A 21,678-nucleotide genomic window follows, 5' to 3' on the forward strand; every position below is an offset into this window, starting at 1 on the left:
GAACTAAGCATTGCTTGGTAAACAGATTGATTGATCTTGAACAAATAGTTTTTGATAAATCCTGATGCTACGAGCTTGTTTTCACTATTAAGGACTTCACAACACTCACTGTTGAGTGTGATGGCGTATTCTTTCTTCACGATTTGGATAACAGACAATAAATTCGTTGATAAATCGGGAATGTAATGAACTTCATGGACAGCAATCTATCCTTCATCATGGCACTCAGGATATAATTTTACCGTTCCAGTAGCGCTTCGATCCTCATTGAGCCATTGTTTGCTGAAACCACCGTACCGCCAGAAAGAAATTTTTCGTTAGGTGCTTCGTAGCTCCAGAGTTTAAGTACCATTCGTTATCCGATATTCCGATTACTCTCACCTTACAAAAGGCTTCAGCTTTTCATTTCTTCGTCTTGTACTTTCGCAATATGGCCAAATTTACTGCACTTCTTGCACTTGGGGGTTGCTTTTTCTGTTGTCGATTTTCTTGGTGACGATTTAGAAGTTTTTCACTTTTCCTTTTAGCAACAAAAGCCTGTTTTTTTTCTCTCTGAGATAATTTCTCTTGTAACAGAATAGTCTTCACGGAAATACCGATAATCTTCATTCTTGAGTACCATTACCATCGGCTGGTACTGCTCCGGAAGCCCAGCCAATAGCAATACTCCAACGAACCGCTACGGAATTTTGAATCCAATTTCATTCAGTTGATGACATGTAGATATCATTCGGTTAGCGTAGCTCTCTATCGATCCACAAGATTCCAAGTCAGTTCCAATGAGCTTGTAAAGGAGTCCAACTTCACGGGTGAGTCCTGTTCCCTCAAATGCTTTGGCCAACTTCTGCCAAACTTCCCGTGCTGTGCTTACAGCTCGAACGTAGTAGAAGTTCTCTTGTACCAAGAGCAGGATGATTTTTTCTTTAACATTTATGTCTTTTACCGGATCAACAGCTTCCAAGCGGATGAAAATCCGAATTTAGTACTATACCATTTAATTCCACTAGAGTTTGTATCCTTTGACAGATACGCGTATTTCGACCTCAACTGTTATGCCAGTATCGTGTACTAGAGTCGACTTGAAGAAAATCATCAAATGCACACATTATCCAGGTTTTTACGAGCGCTAATGGCTAATGGCGGTGATAGGCTTGAGTGTCGTCAAAGCACTCCGAATATGCTGTCTTTCCTTTTTGTCGATGATGGCGTTTATCGTCCTTCCCTTGTATCCGTTGATCCTTGCCGTCTCTTAGATATATTCCAGTTCCTTGGTCTTTCCGTCTTCGCTGAGGGGTAGAATCTGCATCCTGTGGATCATGTGATGAAACGCTGCCATCTTATGCTGGAACGAATGATTCGATGTGTAGGCGATGACACGCTGGGTGTTTGAGCGGCTTCCTATTCGTGATCAAACGTCAACATCCCACCGCAAAATCGCTAGTGTTTGGAGGTGATTTTAACCTCCAAATTGCGAAAACATCACCTCCTAGTTAGTTCTAATACCCTCCGTTATATGAATTATGGTAGCGCGTCGATCGTCGCAAGTTTCTCGTTAAACAGTCAATATATTTCGAAGTTGAACGATGAACTTTCTTCCCTGGTAATAAGTAGATCCAAAAACGGTAGTTTTCCATTCCTCTCTTCCTCGTGGATGAATCCTTCTGTACGCTGTTGATTGTAACCAAAATTCTAGCCAAATCGTTCCGCTTGATAACGCTGAAAATGTCGTCGACGTTTTTCCACCATTTATCCGGTAATACTCCTTGATTCTTTAAATTTTCCTCAAAATTCGAACAAAAACGGGAAGGGAGCGTTCCCCATGGGGTCTCCTTTCATCTGCTTGAAGAAATTTCCTCGAAATTGAAAGTAGTTCACGTCCATGCACAATCTTGCCAACCTCATGTATGTTCTGACCTTTCCTTTCCATGCTGCATCCGTCCTTTGGGGTAGTAACCAGTCCTCGAGAAGATTTAGGGAATCCTTTACTGGAACGGATAAGAGCCGCTACGTCGAAAGGAACCATCATCTCGTTATCCTTGATGTGTCCTGACTCTAATAGTTTCTGGGAGAACTCCTGTGTTGCCAGTTCATGAGTGGGGGATCCGTCGGCCAAAATTATTTCTCACATCTCTTTTCCCCAGTTTGTGAAATTTCGGAAGTCCTTTAATTCGTGTAAAAATTGTTACATTTAAAATAAATGTCCCATAGGTACTACTCAATTATCGTTAAATTGTGTTTGTCAGAGTGTAGGAGTTAGATTATTTATTGTAAAAAAATCCCCCCTTTTTTGTGCCGTAAACTGCTGAGCCCCACTCCGACAACGAAAACGCGATGACATAAGAGGGAAACGCAAAAATCGACTCTTCGGTTGGGAGTTTCCGCCCATCGGCGATCGGTGAGGGTCTCGAGTTAACGAGACAGACAGCGATCGTCCTCTTGTGCTCGAACCGTCGAAGGAGACAGATCGAAAACTTAGTCCGCCGTGTTGAAATACCACTCGCCCATCTTCTGGGTTAAGTCCGCGTGCTATAGTGTTGGCAAGGAGAAGATTCTGATCCCTTTGGGGCCGAAGAACTAGTGATTGTGTAGAGAAGCGTCGTGAGTGCGAGGCCAAGACGGGCCACGATTGGAAGAAACCCCCCCCCGAACAAGTGAAAGCTGCCACCCGCGAGTGCATAGTAGCGAGTAAGAGTTGCCGCGTGCGAGTGCATAATAGCGCAATTAGGCCACGAACCCCAAGCTGACAGTGGACGTAGTGTGAATATCACGAAGACAGTGAGTGAGTGAGTCGACTGGGGTGAGAAAAGTGTGAGGACGGCCCCCTCCCAGTGATAGCGTTAGTGAGTCCGTCCTACGGAGAGAAGGACGCCGCTGCCGCGTGCGAGCGTGAGTGTGGGCCATAGACCGGTCTGGAAAGCGGCGGAAGGAACCCCTTCCCAACCTAATTAATACCCTCGATTAGGGAAGCCAGGAAGCCCCCGAGATGAGTCACTGAGGTAAGTCGCATGCATCCTACTGAGTTAACCCTAACTTACATATTGTCGCTCCAACAAAAAATAGGCTTTCGATTTTTCGAGAATTAATTTTTTCGTTGGAGAAGGGGAATATTTTTGGATGGTTGATCACCTAACCTTTAGAGGGAAAAAATTAATACTCTCAAAATAACCTATAAATTTTGAACCCGTCTAATTTTATTCTGGCGGGGTACTCATACTCACGATATATTCGTTGCTAGAGAAAGAGTAGGTAGCACGTGCTGGAGGTAGGATATATCGGATGATTTGTAGCCGCACGCTGCTAAGTAGAGTAGAAGACACCAGCGGTCAACCGAGAGACAATAGTTGTTTGTTCATATTTTCTATCTAGTTATATTTCCATACGTTTCGTGCATGCTTGTTTTTTTGCTTTGATCGCATTGATAGGCCCAAAGTAAACGGGCAGTGCCAGTTTTTTTTTAGATTTGGATTTTGCGCTCATCCAATCATGAATATGGACAGGGAATATCAGGTGCAGATGAGTGTTACTTATCTTACACCTGATGAAGTCGGTTTTGAGCTCGAAATCAGGAATTTAACGAAGGAGAGAGAACGTAGTTTGAGTGTAAGCCGTAGGAAGCTCAAAAATGCACTGAGAGAAGAAGCGGAGGGTTTGATTCGGATCTTTTCGTACAAACGAGATCCCAAAATTGAACTTGCTATATGTCGAGAGAGGTTAGAGCGTGTGTATGACGAATTGAATGATAGTTCGCTCGATAGACAGATGTCCAAGACTGCGCTCTTGCATTTGTATCATCGTTTGAAACTTTTCAAACGAACTTTTGGTGTTGGCAGTTATGGTAACGATGCAACTTGGTTGTTTTCGAAGGTGATACAAACCTATGTATCATTCTTCAACGAGAATGCTCTTTATTCCCCATTTTCTGTCACTGTGCAGAACACAGTTCCTTTGGAGCTGCAGGGAGCAGCTAGTTTGGCGGCTCAAGTGGCAGAACAGTCGCATGATTTAATTAATTTGGAGCAACCGATTTTGACTTCGTCGGTAGGTGAAACTGACCCAACAATATCAGTGCCACCTGATGCACAGCCCGTCTCTAACCCGAGTCTTATTGCAGCGGAAAATGATCCACATTTGAGTTTCCATAATTTGTCTATTTCTGCCACCTCGGTTTCAATGCCTAACGAAACACCCTTGATTACCGCGTCAATCGTCACCGTTGCGTCAGGAAGTGATTTAAACATGACGTGGGCAACACCACGATACCAGGTCGCGTCGCGTATTCTATCTAGGCAAGTTAGATTCGATACGGCTCGCGAATTGCCTACCGAGTTACGAGAACCATCTATGAGTATTACAACGGTGCAAACGAGTGCAGTGAACACGGTAAGCTCGATTCATGCGTCGATTGTTAACAGTGTATCAGGTGTGAGAGCCCATTCAATTGGTAACCATCCGGAATCACAACCAGATTTCAATCAGTACGCAGCGTCACAACAGCTTCCACAGAACACCGCCTCCCCAGTACAATGGTCAAATCCATACTACCATCCTCGAACCCAACCCCAAGTTAGTTTTTCACAACCAAACACAGGGTATTCGAATATCCAACAACATCAATACCCAGACTTCGATAACCCTTTGCACTCAGTCCCGATTAATCATCGAGACTCGATGTACCAACCAACGTTCCCACAAGCTGGCAATCCAATTAGGGAACACAGCCCTGTACAGTTATCCGATACAATCCCACTGAGATATACTCCCACATCAGTTGATTTGGTAGGTTTGTATCCGCGTAGGAGTAACCCGACTGCGCCGAACCAAACGCCAAATCCTTACGCTTCTTCAAGGAACAATTTCCCCCAATCAAATGTTAGGGCTCACACCTCAGCACCAACTCCTTCTCTCAACCCTTTCCAAGATTTGGATTTTGTACCATTGGCAAACCGATCGAAAACCATTCCGGTTGTCAAATGGCCGATGCGTTACGCAGGAGAGGATCGCGGTGCCGGACTCAATACGTTCCTGTGGGAAGTTAATGACTGGACACAATCGGAATTGATTTCTGAACCGGAGCTACTGAGATCTTTTGGCAATCTACTTACCGGAAAAGCCAAGATGTGGTTCATCAGTAATAAACACCGGTTCACTACCTACTCCGATCTGATTGACAGCCTTAAGGCCACGTTCCGTCATCCGGACCTGGATCATTTCATGTTGCTAGAAATCTACCAACGTAGGCAACAGAAAAACGAAAGCTTTCTGGAGTTTTTCCTTGATGTCGAGAGGAAGTTCAAAAGTTTGACCAAGCCAGTGTCTGAGGAGGAGATTGCTCAAACGGTGCGGCGAAACTTGCGTGCCGACTACAAACGTGCTCTCATTGGTCGAGAGTTTCCAGATTTGTACTCGCTACAAATGGCGGGGCAAGAAATCGACGCAACAAACACCTATCTCTTCACCAAGCCACAGGGGAATGCCCAAACCAATGCGATTCAGGCGACAGGGAAACCAGCGCCATTCAACACGGCGTCGCGTGAACACGGTCAAGGATCGCAAAGGGGCGGAAACAAGGGCTCAAACCAACAACAGGCTTCAACTCAACAGTTCCGACCCAAGCAAGGAGCGAATCCAGGAAAACCCGGAGGAAAACCGTTTCTCAAAAAGGATCAAACCAACCCCAAAACGGAGGACAAGGCAAAACGGGATTCTAGACCCGAAAAAGGCGACTCAAGTGAAGGTGAGGCGCCGGAAAGTCAGAAAGGAAATAATGGATTGGAAGGCCAGCTGCGTAAACATGTGCCGTTGAACGAGAAATTCGTGTGCTTCAACTGCCGAAGTCAACAGCATTTCACCGGTCAGTGCACTCAACCCTACAAAGTTCACTGCCAAGTGTGTGGATTTTTAGGTTTTCCCACACATCGGTGTCCGTTCTGTTCAAAAAACTCCCAGCGTCGGAAGGACAGGAGTCCTTCCAAGTAACTGTTTTTAGCTTGACCGATTCTCTTATTGCGTTCGGGTATTTGCCCTTACCCGAATGCGACGATAATACTGAAGATTTTCAATGCTCCTCAGTTTTATCAATAATAAATGATAATAGACCATACATAAAACCAAAAATTTTTGATGCAGTGGTTCGAACACTGTTGGATTGTGGAAGTCAGAGAACATTGATCTCTGCCACAACGTCCCCGCTTTGGAAAACGTCTACCACGAAGATATTGCCAAGCAAGTTAACTCTCACTAGCGCCTCAGGGGATTCACTGGACGTGGTGGGACGTGTGTTTCTTCCATTTTGGTTTGAAGGCCAAACCAAAATAATTGAGACCACAATCGTTGAAGACTTACCCGTCGAATGTATCGCCGGCATGGACTTCTTCACGGCTTTTGATCTTCATATAACCAGAGGAGAAGAAATTCTCTTCTTGGTGAATGAAGAGGAATGCCCCAATAGTAACCCACCTCGTATCGTTGAGCTAAGCTCCGAACAGGTTGCGGCACTAGAAAAAGTTAAGAGAATCTTCAAGCCAGCTATGTCTGATCAGCTCGAGGTCACCTCGCTGATCGAACACTCCATAGAACTGAAGGAGGAATTTAAAGAATCTCCACCAATACGGGTATCCCCTTACCCGTACTCCCCGACAATTAGTAAAGCCTTGAACGTGGAGATAGATCGGCTTCTTCAACTAGGAGTAATCGAAGAGTCATATTCCGATTGGGCTCTCAACGCAGTGCCCATCAAAAAACCCAATGGGACTGTACGATTATGTTTAGACGCGCGAAAGCTCAACGCCCGAACAAAGCGAGACAGTTACCCATTGGCTCACGTCGGCCGTATACTGGGACGTTTAGGCAAGACGAGGTACCTTAGCACTATCGATCTGAAAGACGCTTTTCTACAGATACCGCTAAGTGAAGACTCGAAGCCTCTTACCGCTTTCTGCATTCAAGGGCGGGGAATGTTTCAGTACACTCGCCTCCCGTTCGGCTTGACCAATAGTCCAGCAACCTTATCTCGGTTGATGGATAAAATCCTCGGAGCTGGAGAGCTAGAACCCTGGGTGTTCGTCTATTTAGATGACATCATAGTGGCTAGCGACTGTTTCGAGGAACATATCCGACTTCTCGAGGAAGTTGCACACCGACTAAGGAAAGCAAACCTATCGATAAATATCGATAAGTCGAAATTTTGTAGGTCTGAAGTACCATTTCTGGGATATTTGCTGTCATCTGACGGACTCCGACCCGATCCTTCCAAAGTCCAAGGAATTTTGGATTTCGAACCCCCCAAGACCATTCGCCAGGTGCGAAGGTTTCTTGGGATGGTAAATTATTACCGGCGTTTCATTCCCGCTCTTCAGTACATACGTAACAATAAATGGCGCCCATCGTCCAGACTCAGCCGCTGGAGTTTAGACTTGCAGCATCTGGACATGAGTATTATACACCGAAAAGGAACTGAGAATATAGTGCCCGACGCTCTTTCGCGAAGCATTTGCGCGATAAAGGCTTCCAGGGCAGGGACATCATCTTTCGAAGAATTGGTGCGAAAGGTAGAGAAAGAGCCAGCGGATTTTCCAGACTTCCGGCTAGAAGACGGACAGTTGTGGAAATACATCCCGGTAGATGACGAGCCTTTCGACGTGAGGTTCGAATGGAAGATGGTGCCACCACCAGAAAATCGTCCACGGATAATACAAGAAGAACATGAACAGTCGTTCCATCTCGGAATCGAGAAGACGGTATCCAGGTTGCAGCTGCGGTACTACTGGCCACACATGGCCACAGAAACCCGTAGGTGGATTCAGAGATGCACCGTCTGCAAAGAAAGTAAGCCAGCCACCGTCCCTACAATCCCGGTTATGGGTAAGCAAAAGTTAGCCGATCATCCTTGGCAAATCGTCGCCATGGATTACATAGGACCTTTGCCGAAAAGTAAGGCGGGATATATACATATCCTGGTGGTGCAAGACCTTTTCAGCAAATGGTGTCAGCTCCATCCCGTCCGCAGGATCGAAGCGGGGAACCTCTGCAAAACGATCCGAGAATGTTGGTTTTTGAAAAACTCCATACCGGAGATAGTCCTGACGGATAATGCAACGACCTTCCTTTCGAAGGAATTCAAAGCATTGCTGCAACAGTACAATGTCAAGCACTGGACAACCTCTCGACATCACAGTCAGGGAAACCCAGTCGAACGCCTAAATAGGTCTATAAACGCTGCAATACGGACGTACTGCCAAAAAGATCAACGAGGCTGGGACACCAAGATTGCTGATATTGAGCACGTTTTCAACAATACGGTGCACTCTGCCACAGGCTTTACGCCGTTCTTCGTGACCCGTAATCACGAGATCGCGATAAGTGGAGAGGACCACCTGCGAATGCGACGGAAGGAGGAGTATGAACCGGAAGAACGGACTAACCAGCAGAAAAAGATTAGCGGCGAAATATACGACCTGGTATCGAAAAACCTGTTGAAAGCATACACGTCTAGCGCTCAACGCTATAATCTTCGAAAGCGTGCGCGCCCCGAGGATCTCAAAGTGGGTCAGAATGTATACCGCCGTAACTTCAAGCAGTCCAACGCAGGAGAATACTATAACGCTAAGTTAGCGCCAATGTATTTACCCTGTCGTGTGGTAGCTAAACACGGGTCCAGCTCCTACGAACTCGAAGACTCCGATGGGAAAAACTTGGGCGTTTGGCCCGCTGAGCACATTAAGCCCTAGTTTCCTATCAGTGCGAACCAGCGTTCGTTTCTTCCTATACCTTCCTATCTGTTTCCTATCCTGAAGATGAACATCAGCGATGGAAAACCATCAAAATCTCACTTTCAAAGCCACATGAGACAGCATTTGGCTCTCTCGCGTTCCCAGAGAGAGGATTGTATGCTGTGAGTGGTCAAGATCTCCTAATGTGAATGTCCAATGTTCTCTCTCAGTGGGAGTAGGGTGGTAAGGATTAGCTTAGGAGATTTTCTCATTCTGAAAACCTCAGAACATCTTTTAGGCCGGCCGAATATTTCATAAGTTTTATCAAGGAAATGCGGATTCCTTCTCAACTTAAAACAGATCGCTGCGAAAACTAATGTGTGTCTTCTAAAAACTGAAGATGGCCAAAATTAGGGAATTCTCTAGCGTTCAAACAAAGTGCGAGTATGATGTACCAGCGTGAGAAAATCATTGAATGGGACAGATTTGAAAGGAAAAGGGGAGGTTGATTCGTCGTTCATAAATACTTCCCAATGACAGTCAAGGATGTGACCGCGACTGATCAGTGACGGTTAGTTGGGACGAAGCTAATTAGTCAACCAGCGTTACTCTCGCCAGTTAGCGGAGTACTACGGGTGTTCGAGGAGTCGATGACTTTATTTTGGATTCACTGTGATGGCGTGCCAGATCACAGGGATCCCCCAATTGCGCGTACCCGAGTCGAACACCTTATAAATCCTTTTTTTTTTCTCTCTATTGAATGGCTTTTTGATGTATATACATATTCATACATTTTTTGTAAATATCCAATTCACAGTTTTGTTTGTTTTTCTAATTCGTTGAGTTCGTTTCTCTATTATTTAATTTTTCTTTTTTTTGTTTATACCGTTGTACAAATTTGTTGTTTCTTTAGTAATTATAATTGGTCATTTTGTTTATATTAAAAAAAAATAACTTCATTATTTTTTTTTTATTCTACCTCGGGGGAAATGTTACATTTAAAATAAATGTCCCATAGGTACTACTCAATTATCGTTAAATTGTGTTTGTCAGAGTGTAGGAGTTAGATTATTTATTGTAAAAAAATCCCCCCTTTTTTGTGCCGTAAACTGCTGAGCCCCACTCCGACAACGAAAACGCGATGACATAAGAGGGAAACGCAAAAATCGACTCTTCGGTTGGGAGTTTCCGCCCATCGGCGATCGGTGAGGGTCTCGAGTTAACGAGACAGACAGCGATCGTCCTCTTGTGCTCGAACCGCCGAAGGAGACAGATCGAAAACTTAGTCCGCCGTGTTGAAATACCACTCGCCCATCTTCTGGGTTAAGTCCGCGTGCTATAGTGTTGGCAAGGAGAAGATTCTGATCCCTTTGGGGCCGAAGAACTAGTGATTGTGTAGAGAAGCGTCGTGAGTGCGAGGCCAAGACGGGCCACGATTGGAAGAAACCCCCCCCGAACAAGTGAAAGCTGCCACCCGCGAGTGCATAGTAGCGAGTAAGAGTTGCCGCGTGCGAGTGCATAATAGCGCAATTAGGCCACGAACCCCAAGCTGACAGTGGACGTAGTGTGAATATCACGAAGACAGTGAGTGAGTGAGTCGACTGGGGTGAGAAAAGTGTGAGGACGGCCCCCTCCCAGTGATAGCGTTAGTGAGTCCGTCCTACGGAGAGAAGGACGCCGCTGCCGCGTGCGAGCGTGAGTGTGGGCCATAGACCGGTCTGGAAAGCGGCGGAAGGAACCCCTTCCCAACCTAATTAATACCCTCGATTAGGGAAGCCAGGAAGCCCCCGAGATGAGTCACTGAGGTAAGTCGCATGCATCCTACTGAGTTAACCCTAACTTACAAAATGGGGTTTCAAACTTTCAAACGAGCCTCGCCAATGATCGCCTTGCAGTCCTTCAGGGTTTTGTCCGTAAGCTTCATGAGTCCGGGTAGTGGATCCACTCTCAAGTGTCGGTAAGGGCCATTTGTTCGTCGTAATCCGTCTTGTCCATGGTGACGACCGCGTTGCCTTTATCCGCCTTAATGTAGAACTCTGGTTTATCCTTAAGTTCTTTCACGATACTCGTTTCGGCCTTGTATGCCCTGCTGCGTTGTCCTGTTGTAATGGTCTTTTCTACGATGTTCCTTGTTGTGTTCTGGTCCTTTGCTGGTACGGTTGGGATAATCGATGTTTCCACGTCTACGATGATTTTCTTCACGTCAGGCTTCGTAGTCACCGCATATCCTAACCCCTTGTTGAAGTGTGTCAATTTTTCCACTGTGAACTTCTGCGTCGAACGATTAACTTCGACATCTTCAATGGGTTCTTCCATCGGAGTAGGAACGCGGTTACCTTCCGTCGTCTTGGATCGCATGGTGACTAGTTTTTTTTCCTTCGCCACCTTCTATATATTAGATTCACCGTAGATATGGGCGAGCTCAATCCTCACCCTTCAGCAAAGATCTAAAGTCCACCATCTCGAACGTATCTCCGTCTATCGTAACTTTGCTTCCTAGGCGACCCCGCCGCACGAGGACCCGCCTACTAGCATGAACTTTGTCTTCAACGCATTTGGTCTTGATACCCGCAAAGCAATCTAATTGACAGGATCCGCTGAAAATCATTCTTTCGATATTACACTCAGCTCTGCGAGTAACGTTGTTTTATTGCAACGTTGACCAATAGGCACGGAAGTCTATCACCTTGTCGTAGTCCGCAGTGAGAATACGAATTGGAACATCTCACTAGTTTGCACATCATCCTTCGTCGCTCTGATCAATCTTGTAAGCTTCTTGGGAAAGCTGTTCTCATCTATGATTTTCCACAGCTCTAAGCGATCAATACTATCGCGTGCCGTCTTGAAATCAATCGAAAATCGTTTAAAATTGAATCAGGAGTCACGTTGAATCTTTTCCAAATGGAAAGTTCCATTCTTTGCATTCGTCTGACCATAGGTTCATATATTGCTTAGATGTTTGTCTGTGCATTTCTTAAACGATGTTGTTTTGCAGGTGCACTAGTTTGTTTCAATTGATGTGTTCAGTATGCATGTCGATGTTTGACGTTTGATATCAAAGTCCAATTATTACTGGGTTGCAATATTCTGCTTCTTTGTAAGTATAAAACTGGTTTCTTGCTCTTGATTTTGTTTCACTTAGAGAACAGATGATTAGAATTGGTTACACTCAGCTTGTCTAAAAGATTTTAAGATAAAGATTTCAAGGTCAATGAACCAATCCAAAGTTCTCGAGTTGGGACATAATTGTAAAAGCTATCTCTCTTCTACTTGAGTACATGTACAGTAAACCAAATCGGAGCTCTGAAATTCAAATAAGATTAAGTGAACTATTTGCAAGTTGTTGTTTGCAGTGCTGATTTCAGCTGTAAACAACCGGTTAAGCCCATCAGCAGCTACCACAGCAGCACGACGAGCACGAAGGTCTTCAAATGGCAACAAATTGCCTCATTCGCGTTCCTCGCACTGTGCTAAATCACTATTTATAGCACCCGCCCACTCGGCGTGTTTGAGCAGCTCCCCCTTCGGATCCGCTATCTTGTCACCAGTATCATAATCAAACAGCTAAACAGTCGCTGAAAGAAACAAGGCGTTAATCATTTGACAAAGTTGTCACACTCACATTCTACGGGCGACCGGTCGGCCATCTCCCGCTGTTGCTGCTGTATCGGTGGTGGCTTATCCTGCTGTAACTGACCACTGGATCCAACGCTGGTTCCCACCACGATAGCCATGCCTGACGCTTCGGCAGCACTTGCACCACCACTTCCTCCGAACAGGCTCTTCAAATTGTTAGCCATCCACTGTCGTCGCCACTCCGCGACGATCCAATCTCACGTACCACCTCGGTTACGTCGTTTTTCTTCGCAAAAAATGTCCCATTCACTTACGACACCTTTTTCCGTCTTATCATTCTTATCGCACACCCACCACCTCAGTAGGCCAGAAACACTTCCCGATTCTTTTCGGCACCACGTTGGTTCAACAGTTTTTCCCTTGACCAATAATAATTTATCACCGCTCGCTGCGATTGACGTCACCCGAGTTTTCCTTTTCTACCGAGCAAGCAATCAAAGCAAACCGATAAAAACAAAACACACGATTTTTCTCGTTTTCTTCATACGAACGACGATTAAACTGTTTTCATCTCAGTGTTTCGCGCACGTTAACTTCGATTTGACCCCGAAAAATGCGAAAGAAAAAACTGCTCGAATTCTGCTAGACGTGTTTTCGGGTTTCGATTGAGTTGGTGTTTGTCGTCGGTTGGATCTTGTTTTTCCTCAATTCTTCCACTCGACCGGCACCACAGGCTTGTGTTTGTGTGTAAGATTTTGTTTAGATCACTCTCTCGTTATCCGTCCGTCGTGGTCTTGCTATCTGTTTACATCGCGACAGCGATGGATGGCAGCAGTTTCGCACCGAGGAATGTCGCCACCGCCGAGACGTTCATCGCCCCCTAACAACCATCATCTTTGCGGATCGTTGTTTCCGTTTTTAGATGTGGACTTTGCACAGTGTCGTCGTTTGATCGAGTTTTATCTGAAATTTGAGAAGAAAAAGAGAAATTTTACTGGGTTATTCAACAATATTTATTAAATGATTTGATATCAAGAAAAAACAAACGGTCCAAAAACAAGACATACTACGATTGCGACACAGAGCAGGTGATTCTGCGATCGGATTCTCGACTCTCCAATAACATAACAACAGTAGTACGTGGTGTGAGCGCGAATAGACTTACTTGGTGTAGCTACATTGCGATGCGCGTGCTCGCCTCGATTGGTACTGAAACGGAGAATAACGAGGAAACAAGGTCGACCGAGCACGAGTTTAGCGTGATTTTTGCGCTAACCAACACGGACAGAGGCTTGGTTAGCCGTAGGTAGATTACGCCGAAGACGACAGCCAAAGGCCGACATATGTAGAAGTTAAATAATTTTGAAGCATTTATGGAACTTTAGCTCTCTATGACTAAAATAAGTTTAGAATATGTTTCTGAAATTTTAGTAAAATGCATCACTAGAGAAAGCGATAGTTCATACTCAAACTTTGATAGAAGTTTAGTTCTTACATCGGTGTCCTTCGCACACATAACTTTGTCGATTCGTACAAGACTTTTTTAACAGCTTTACGGAATGATCTTGTTTTCGTTCTGTAGAGATATGATCATCTGTTTTCCTTGATTAATGGGTTACATGCATGCCCTGATTCGCTACTCGCCACATAGTAACGCACTTGCGCTAGTGTCTATGCACGAAAAATCGCTAAAAGGTAACACGAAAAATATTTGTATGGCGAAATGCATCTAACGAATTATTTCTCAAAATTGGGAACTATTTTTGAAAAAATATTTGGTACCGGTTGTACGTATTAAAAATGACTATCACGCCTACGAAATATTTTTTCGATGAATGCCTTCATTTACGAGAAATTTGAAGTTAGATGCCTTTCCCCATACAAAATGAAACGAGAAAACTTCTGCTGATCAACTGTGGGCAAGAGCAAAGCAGGTAATCCATTGAAGGTCATTGCTAAATATAGACTTTTGCTGTTTCAGAATTGTTTTCATCTTTTCCACAACTTGATCAAACGTTTGTAGTCGCGTGGACTAAGCTGTAGTAGATTCGTATGGTGAAGAGCGACAACAGTTATACTATTGAAGATTGGCCTAGGTGTAGTGAACGGGTTTTCTTGTTCATGAGGTTCTGAACTAGATCGTCTATTTCTTGTACGAAGTGGCAAGTTCTACGCAAGTTGTATGCTAATAATGCCGTTTCTCTACACGCCAGATCTCGTCATAGCACCTTCGAGTGCAAAGTTGAACAGTAAATTTGAAAGTGCGTTTCCCTACTTCAATCCGTTTAACGTCACGAATGAGGTTGACACCTAGTTTGCGATCCGAACACTTGATTTCGAACCATCCAGCGTAGGACTTATCAGCCTAATTAGTTTCGTCGGAAAACCATGTTCATATATTATCTGCCACAGTTCATTTATTTTCATTAAGTCGTACGCTGCGTTGAAATCAATAAACAGATGGTGAGTCTGCAAGTTATTCTCCCGGAATTTATCTAGGATCATTCGCAAGGTAAACATCTGGTCCGTTGTCGAGCGGCCCTCACGAAAACCAGCTTGGTATTCGCCGACGAAGGACTCCTCGAGCGGTCTCAGTCTCCTAAAACATGATGCACGACAGAATTTTATACGCCGAATTCAGCGGGATAATCTCTCTGTAATTGGCACACTCCAGTTTGTGCCTTTTCTTGTAGATTAGGTCTATGAGGCCAACCAATCAGCCGGTGGGCATTTCTTCGTTCTCCCATACCTTCAGAAATACTCGGTGGATCAAATGATAAAGCTGCTCACTTCCTTGCTTGAGAAGCTCGAACGCGATCTCGTCCTTCCCAGCAGCCTTACAGTTCTACAACTCGCTGATAGCCTTGCTCCTTTCCTATGGTCGGTGTGTCCAAAGCTTGATCGTCATCATCAATGTTCATCTTGTTTCTCGCCATATTTCCATTCTTTCTGCTGCCCTGCACCTGTCTCTGTTCTGTCGGGCACTGGCCACAAGCGTACGGCTTTTGGCGACATTCTTCATGTGTGGCACTCTCTGGCACTTCTTATCAAACCAGTCGTTTCGTCTTCATCGTTGACCAGTACCGATCACTTCCCGCGCCGTTGTTGTCAATGCTTCGTGGATAGGGTCCCACAGGCTGTCGACATCTCCAGAAACGTTGATTCTTCCTAACTGTTCGTCTAGCTGCTGGCGGTACTGTGCAGCTACCCCATCAGTCGACAAGCGTTGTATATTGAAGCGCAGCGTTCTGTTTGTTCTGGAACTCGCGACGCTGGATAACCGCACCCGAATTTTAGCTACAACGAGATAATGATCCGAGTCGATATTAGGGCCTGACATCCATGACATCTGAGAAATGTCGCCCATCAACCAGCACGTGGTCTATTTGGGAGCAGGCATCGCCACTCGGGTGTCGCCAGGTGTGTTTGCGGATATTCTTTCGTGCGAAGTAGGTACTGCTGATTGCCATCCCTCTAGCAGCAGCAAAGATTACTAGCCGCAGGCCATTATCGTTGGTAACGGAATGGAGGCTTTCCGTTCCAATGACGGGTCGGAAAAAATCTTCTTTCCCGATCTGCGCATTTGCGTCGCCGATGACTATCTTGACATCTTGTTTTGGGCACTCTCCGTAGGCCTTATTTAGGCTCTCTTAGTTCATTCAAAGTTCTCACGTTCCAAGATCCGACTTTCCAATCGTTGTCCTTTATTCGTTGCCGTAAAATCAATCCGTTTGTTCTACTTTTGCCATTCTTGGTAGGTGAAGAGTCTTCGATAGGCCACCTAACCAGGGTTGCACTACCTACATCGTGCTAGAGAGGCTGCCCCATCGGTGCTGACAGGATACATCATTGTCCGTTTGTTCTTTACATGATGACCTTGATGATGACCATCACAACCATCTAACCTTATCAGAGCTTTGGACCTATAGTTCTGGTTCTCAGTAGTTTCGAGTTCTTTCGGACATGCTACTATGGTGAGCCGTCAGGCGCTAGCGATGTTGCCATAACGAACCATCTATGCATTTATAAGGTTCTATATACGCCTGAACGAGTTCTGAATAACTATGAATGCATCTTGTCTAGCTTTGTGGGTAATACAGTTCAGGACAGTTGGCCAATTCTTATGGGATATGGCTCATAATTCTGAACGACTCCTGTTCAGGGACTTTGAAGAATTCAGTTCAGATTTGGGAATGGGATTCTGTGAGAATTCTATCTAGTTTTCTGTGTGAATCATGCTCATGCTTAAATACGAAACTGAATTCTATGCGAATGATTCTGAACGAGTCGTGTTCAGGATTCCGAACGAGTTCTGTTCAGGACTCTGGACGAATCCTATTCAAGATTCTGAAAGAATCCTGGATAATAAGGAAGTAATCTTGGTCAGGATTCTGAAGGAATGTTGGTAGGAATTCTGAACAAATCTTGCGTTCAAGATCCTGAACGAATCCTGTGTTTAAGATTCTGAACAAATCCTGTGTTCCTGAACACAAGATTCTGTTTAGGATTCTGAACAAATCCTGATTAGGCAAATAATTTAAAAAATATATAAAACGAGCTCACCAATTCATCTTATTGGCCTATTTTGCGTCAACGCTAGGTTTCTCAAGTTCATATCGGTTGAAACGCCACAAAAAACAACAAAGTAAATAGAAATGCAACGGTGAAACGATTAAATATCAATTTGAATCAACCAAGAAGCGAAAAAACGCACGCAATATTATTGCAATGAATAAAAAAATAATGGAAAAAATTGACAATAAATAATCAAGACCGACGCCAAATGCAAACCATCCCACTTTGAGTATTTCTGTTTTACATCTCGACCGACATCGAAGGATTAAAAATAGCTCGCAAATACTCCCACAATGGGAGACACATTCTTCCTGCGCCACAGCTTGGAAGACCCTACCCTAACAGGCTAAAAGGCAGGCAATGCAACAACTCGCGAGAGCTATCTACCGAGGTAACTGATAAATTGCTACCCGCCGTGTGTTTGTTGTCCATTCAATAAAAATAACGACATTTGAATCCCCTCTGTCGCTGGCTCCAGTCCAGTGAATACACCCTGCTTGCACTCCCTACTCGTGCGTCGATGCCATCGCAGGGCTGGTAGCGACTAAATGGAAAACTTTAGAGGCCACATTCTTCTTCTTGGCATTTAAGTCCTCACTGGGATAGAGCCTTCTTCTCAGCATAGTGTTCTTATGAGCACTTCCACAGTTATTAACTGAGAGCTTTTTTTGCCAAAGTTGCCATTTTTGCATTCGTATATCGTGTGGCAGGTATGATGATACTCTATGCCCAGGGAAGTCAAGGAAATTTCCATTACGAAAAGATCCTGGACCGACCGGGAATCGAACCCAGACACCTTCAGCATGGCTTTGCTTGGTAGCCGTGGACTCTAACCACACGGCTAAGGAAGGTCACATGTCATACCTTAATAAGAGATTAAAAAGAGACTAAACAGGAGCCAAAAAAAAGATATCAAGGACAAAAAGTAGACATTTCTCAGAAGGTAGAAGAAACTAGTATATTTTGTTTGGGGCTTCCTCGTGGTATTATGCCAGATATTTCTCTAAGCATTTAATCATGGTTCTGTCATCTAAAATCCGTTCAGACATTTGCCCAAAAATTGTCTAAGAACATTTCAGGAATCCATCCATTGAATGTTTCAAGGATTTTCCTAGATATTCCACCGCGGGCTTTGGTCAGGATACCTTAAAAAAAAATAAATAAATAAATAAACAGAAATGTTTTCGAGGATACTTTCTAAAACTCTCGCAGATATTCCTCAAGGCAAGGCAAGATCATGTGCACGAGGAAGATGAATATGTATGTGGTTCGCTGCTACTATATCTGCACAAGGATGGAGACGGACATGTCTGGCAGATCATGGATGCTGGAGATGTTCAACGAGCGATTCACTCGCTTTGCGCACCAACTTGACTAAAACCAGCTGTACACACGGCAGCGTGCAATTATGTCTCATAATACGTTCACCGCTGCAGAAGTGCAGTACATCAAGCTGGAAGTGCAGAGGGAAATAGGAGAAGAGGGGACAAGATCAAGCGATACGTCGAGAAGGAGTTCTCTTGGGTTGGATGCATCGATCGCGAGTGAAAGTCGTGATTCAACTGCACCGCACAGCAGTTACGCAGTTTCTTGGGACAGACCCCATGTCCCGGCACCGGATACCAAAGCTGCGGTATTCCTACCGGCTGACGAGTGCAGTAAGTGTGTGGTATCGATCCGCATTGTTGGAACCCTATGCTTTCTGTGGCGTTCCGATAATCCTTAGCGACAAACTACTGGTCAAAGAATGAGAAGATGTTTCCCGATCTTAAATCAGGGAATCAAGTAGGCATTGCGCAAACCAAAAGCTCACTCTTCCAGTAATTTCACAAGCAGGGTGTCATGCTTTTGGTGGTGCTCCCGTTTGCCCACTTCAATTCCAAACTCCACAGTAAGCATCCTAAATAAGGATGTTCAGCCACAGTACCTACTTGGATGTCGTGGAGAACCTTGAGGATCTGCAGTTTATCGTGTATTCAGCGGCAGTAGCTGTAGTTACGACGTTGGGATTGCAAACGCGCCCGCAAGGAGAAGCTGACACACGCCACAATGTGCAAAAACCTGTATGGATGCGACGCCTTGAGAGCCGGATCGCCACACTGCGGTCAAAGGTGGGTCGATTAACACATTACTAGTAGGGGAATCGATCAACGAGAGTCAAGCGTGCGAAGTGGGACCCCAAGTCGGTACCATTTTGATCGGCTACTCGTAGTGTTCCAAGGCCTATCGTATGTACGACACGAAGAAAAATCAAGTTTTTGAAAGTCGAGACGTTGTGATACTGGACGAGCGACCGGTACAGGAGTTACCGGAGACGGACAATGCGGATTTGACTATCGAACCGATGGTTTTTACGGAAGTTCATCAGCAAGAGATCGTAGATGGCGAGCGCCGGGTGAATGTGATCGTCGATCAACACGTGGTCGTCAACTCGAGCGAGGATTCCGACAGTGCAGAGAGGGATAGCAAAAATTCGACGGCGGATAGTGCGCTAGAAGAGCCACTGGATTCGCAGCAATCGCTTGCGCTCCCCTCGCAATTTACTCAGAATTCTACGATGAGGCGCAGTGAGAGGGAGCGCAGATTTCCAGGCAAGTATGCTAATTTTAAGGTAACATAAAGTGTCCTGCCTCAGAAATTTGCAAATCCACATAATCAACACAGCCAAGTAGGACGTGATCCGCAGTTCGGGAGATTAACCAGCACTGCGCTCCCGTCACACTCGAAGGAAGTAACTGTTGAATTGCAACACGAAACTGGGCATAGTGACTGGGAGCGCCCAGTCCAAGGCAAGTTGTCTAGTATCATCGATAGCGGCAACCATCTTTCGCCGGAATGTATTTCACAGGTAATCCAGGATCCTGGTACGGTGCAGGAAGCACTGAATCGCGAGGACCATGACCAATGCAATGCAGTCAGAGTACGAAGCATTGCGATCTAACGGGACATGGTGTCTTGTGGATCTTCCAAAGGGACGGAAAGCGTTGAAGAACAAGTGGGTCTTGAAGATCAAACACGGTACGGATGGTTCTATCGAGCGTTACAAGGCAAGACTTGTAATCAAAGGATTCTCGCAAGTGAAAGGAGTTGATTACAGTGAAACATATTCTCCTGTTGTCCGCTACGCTACAGTTCGACATCTCCTTGCGCTGGCCGCGCAACTGGATCTTTTCGTCTACCAAATGGACTAAAAAAAGCTCTGTACGGACTCAAGCAGGCAAGCAGGGTTTGGAACATCAAGCTGGACCACAAACTCAAGCAAATAGGACTGAAGCGTTCAAAGTACGACACGTGCGTGTACTACAAGGTGACTGATGGTAAGCTCATTATCGTGGCGGTCTATGTGGACGATTTTCTACTGTTATCCAACGACCAAGGGTTGATCGACGATGTGAAGCGACAGTTGAGCCAAGTGTTTCATATGAAGGGTCTAGGTTTAGTCAAGCAAATTCTGGGACTGCAAGTCACCAGGACCGACGGCGCCATCTCCATCGATCAGGAACGGTACATAGATGAGTTGTTAGAAAAATACAATCTGAGCGACTGTAATCCTGTATCAACACCGCTAAACGTAAATCAGCGACTATTGAAAACGATGAGCCCACGAAATGAGGGGGAAAGAGAAAAGATGAAGGCTATTCCATTCCGTGAGCTGATTGGAGGACTTCAGTTCATCGCACAGTGCACGAGACCAGACATCAGCCATGCAGTAAGCGTAGTCAGCTCGTTTTGCAGTGATCCTGGGATTCCACACTGGACAGCAGCTAAACGAATGTTGCGTTACCTCAAAGGGACCAAGCAGTGCAAGCCAACGTACAGGAGGAATGCGGATTCGGCATTTTCTGGATACAGTGACGCTGATTGGGCGAACGATCCAGAGACCAGACGATCAGTCAGTGGGTATGTATTTCTTCAGTGTGGTGGAGCGGTTTCTTGGAGTTCCAGAAGGCAAGCCACTGTCGCTCTATCGACCACAGAAGCAGAATACATGGCACTTTTTTTTTTTTTTTTTTTTTCTTTATTAGTATCATTCCAAACATTACATTCATTTCTTATATCTAGGTGTTCTGTGTTATTTGACAACACTATCATCCTAATTTGGTAAAACAAATTTAAGATTTAATTAACATTTTGTTAACAACATATTACATTTCATTTGCCGTAGCAGTTCAGTTTTTTTACAGGTGAGTTGATTTCACCTGCTTATAAGAGAAAAAAAAAACGTTTTTAATATACTTAACCTAACTTAACCTAAACATATAACGCATTAATCGTGGCAATAGAAGATTGTAACGATTTTTGCCTGAAATTATTAATGATTGTATTTGACATTTGTTCCAATGTTTCAACATTGGATATTCTATGTAACTCATTGGTACTATACCAGGGAGGAAGCCTCAGAATCATTTTCAAAATTTTATTTTGAATTCTCTGCAGAGCTTTCTTCCTGGTATTACAACAGCTAGTCCATATTGGTACAGCATACAACATGGCTGGCCTGAAAATTTGTTTGAATATCAACAGCTTGTTCTTAAGACAAAGTTTTGATTTTCTATTAATAAGGGGATAGAGACATTTTACATATTTATTACATTTGGCTTGAATGCCCTCAATGTGATTTTTGAAAGTTAAATTCTTATCTAGCATGAGCCCTAGATACTTAACTTCATCTGACCAATTTATTGGAACCCCTCTCATCGTGACAACATGTCTACTTGAAGGTTTCAAATAAAAAGCTTTTGGTTTATGTGGGAATATTATTAGTTGAGTTTTGGAAGCATTAGGAGAAATCTTCCATTTTTGCAAGTATGAAGAGAAA

At 44.6% G+C, this 21,678-nt stretch overlaps 1 protein-coding gene across 3 annotated transcripts in view; it reads right to left on the minus strand.

Moving 5' to 3' along the window:
• The window catches only part of LOC5565195 (mitochondrial coenzyme A transporter SLC25A42), a 52,366-nt gene that overhangs the window by 13,045 nt on the left and 17,643 nt on the right, over positions 1 to 21,678 (minus strand). The window contains exons 1-2 of one of the 3 annotated variants that reach the window (XM_021839346.1): positions 13,450 to 13,540; positions 12,331 to 13,247 (exon numbers count right to left, since the gene is read on the minus strand). In XM_021839346.1, coding sequence (XP_021695038.1) covers positions 12,331 to 12,508 — 178 coding nt within the window. In that variant the 5' untranslated portion in view covers positions 12,509 to 13,247; positions 13,450 to 13,540. Of the gene's footprint in view, positions 1 to 12,330; positions 13,248 to 13,351; positions 13,541 to 21,678 lie in introns of those variants that run through there. The other 2 variants (XM_021839345.1, XM_021839343.1) reach the window with 2 other exon arrangements.

This window comes from Aedes aegypti, chromosome 1 (genome assembly GCF_002204515.2).
Source record: "Aedes aegypti strain LVP_AGWG chromosome 1, AaegL5.0 Primary Assembly, whole genome shotgun sequence".
Classification (NCBI taxonomy): domain Eukaryota; kingdom Metazoa; phylum Arthropoda; class Insecta; order Diptera; family Culicidae; genus Aedes; species Aedes aegypti.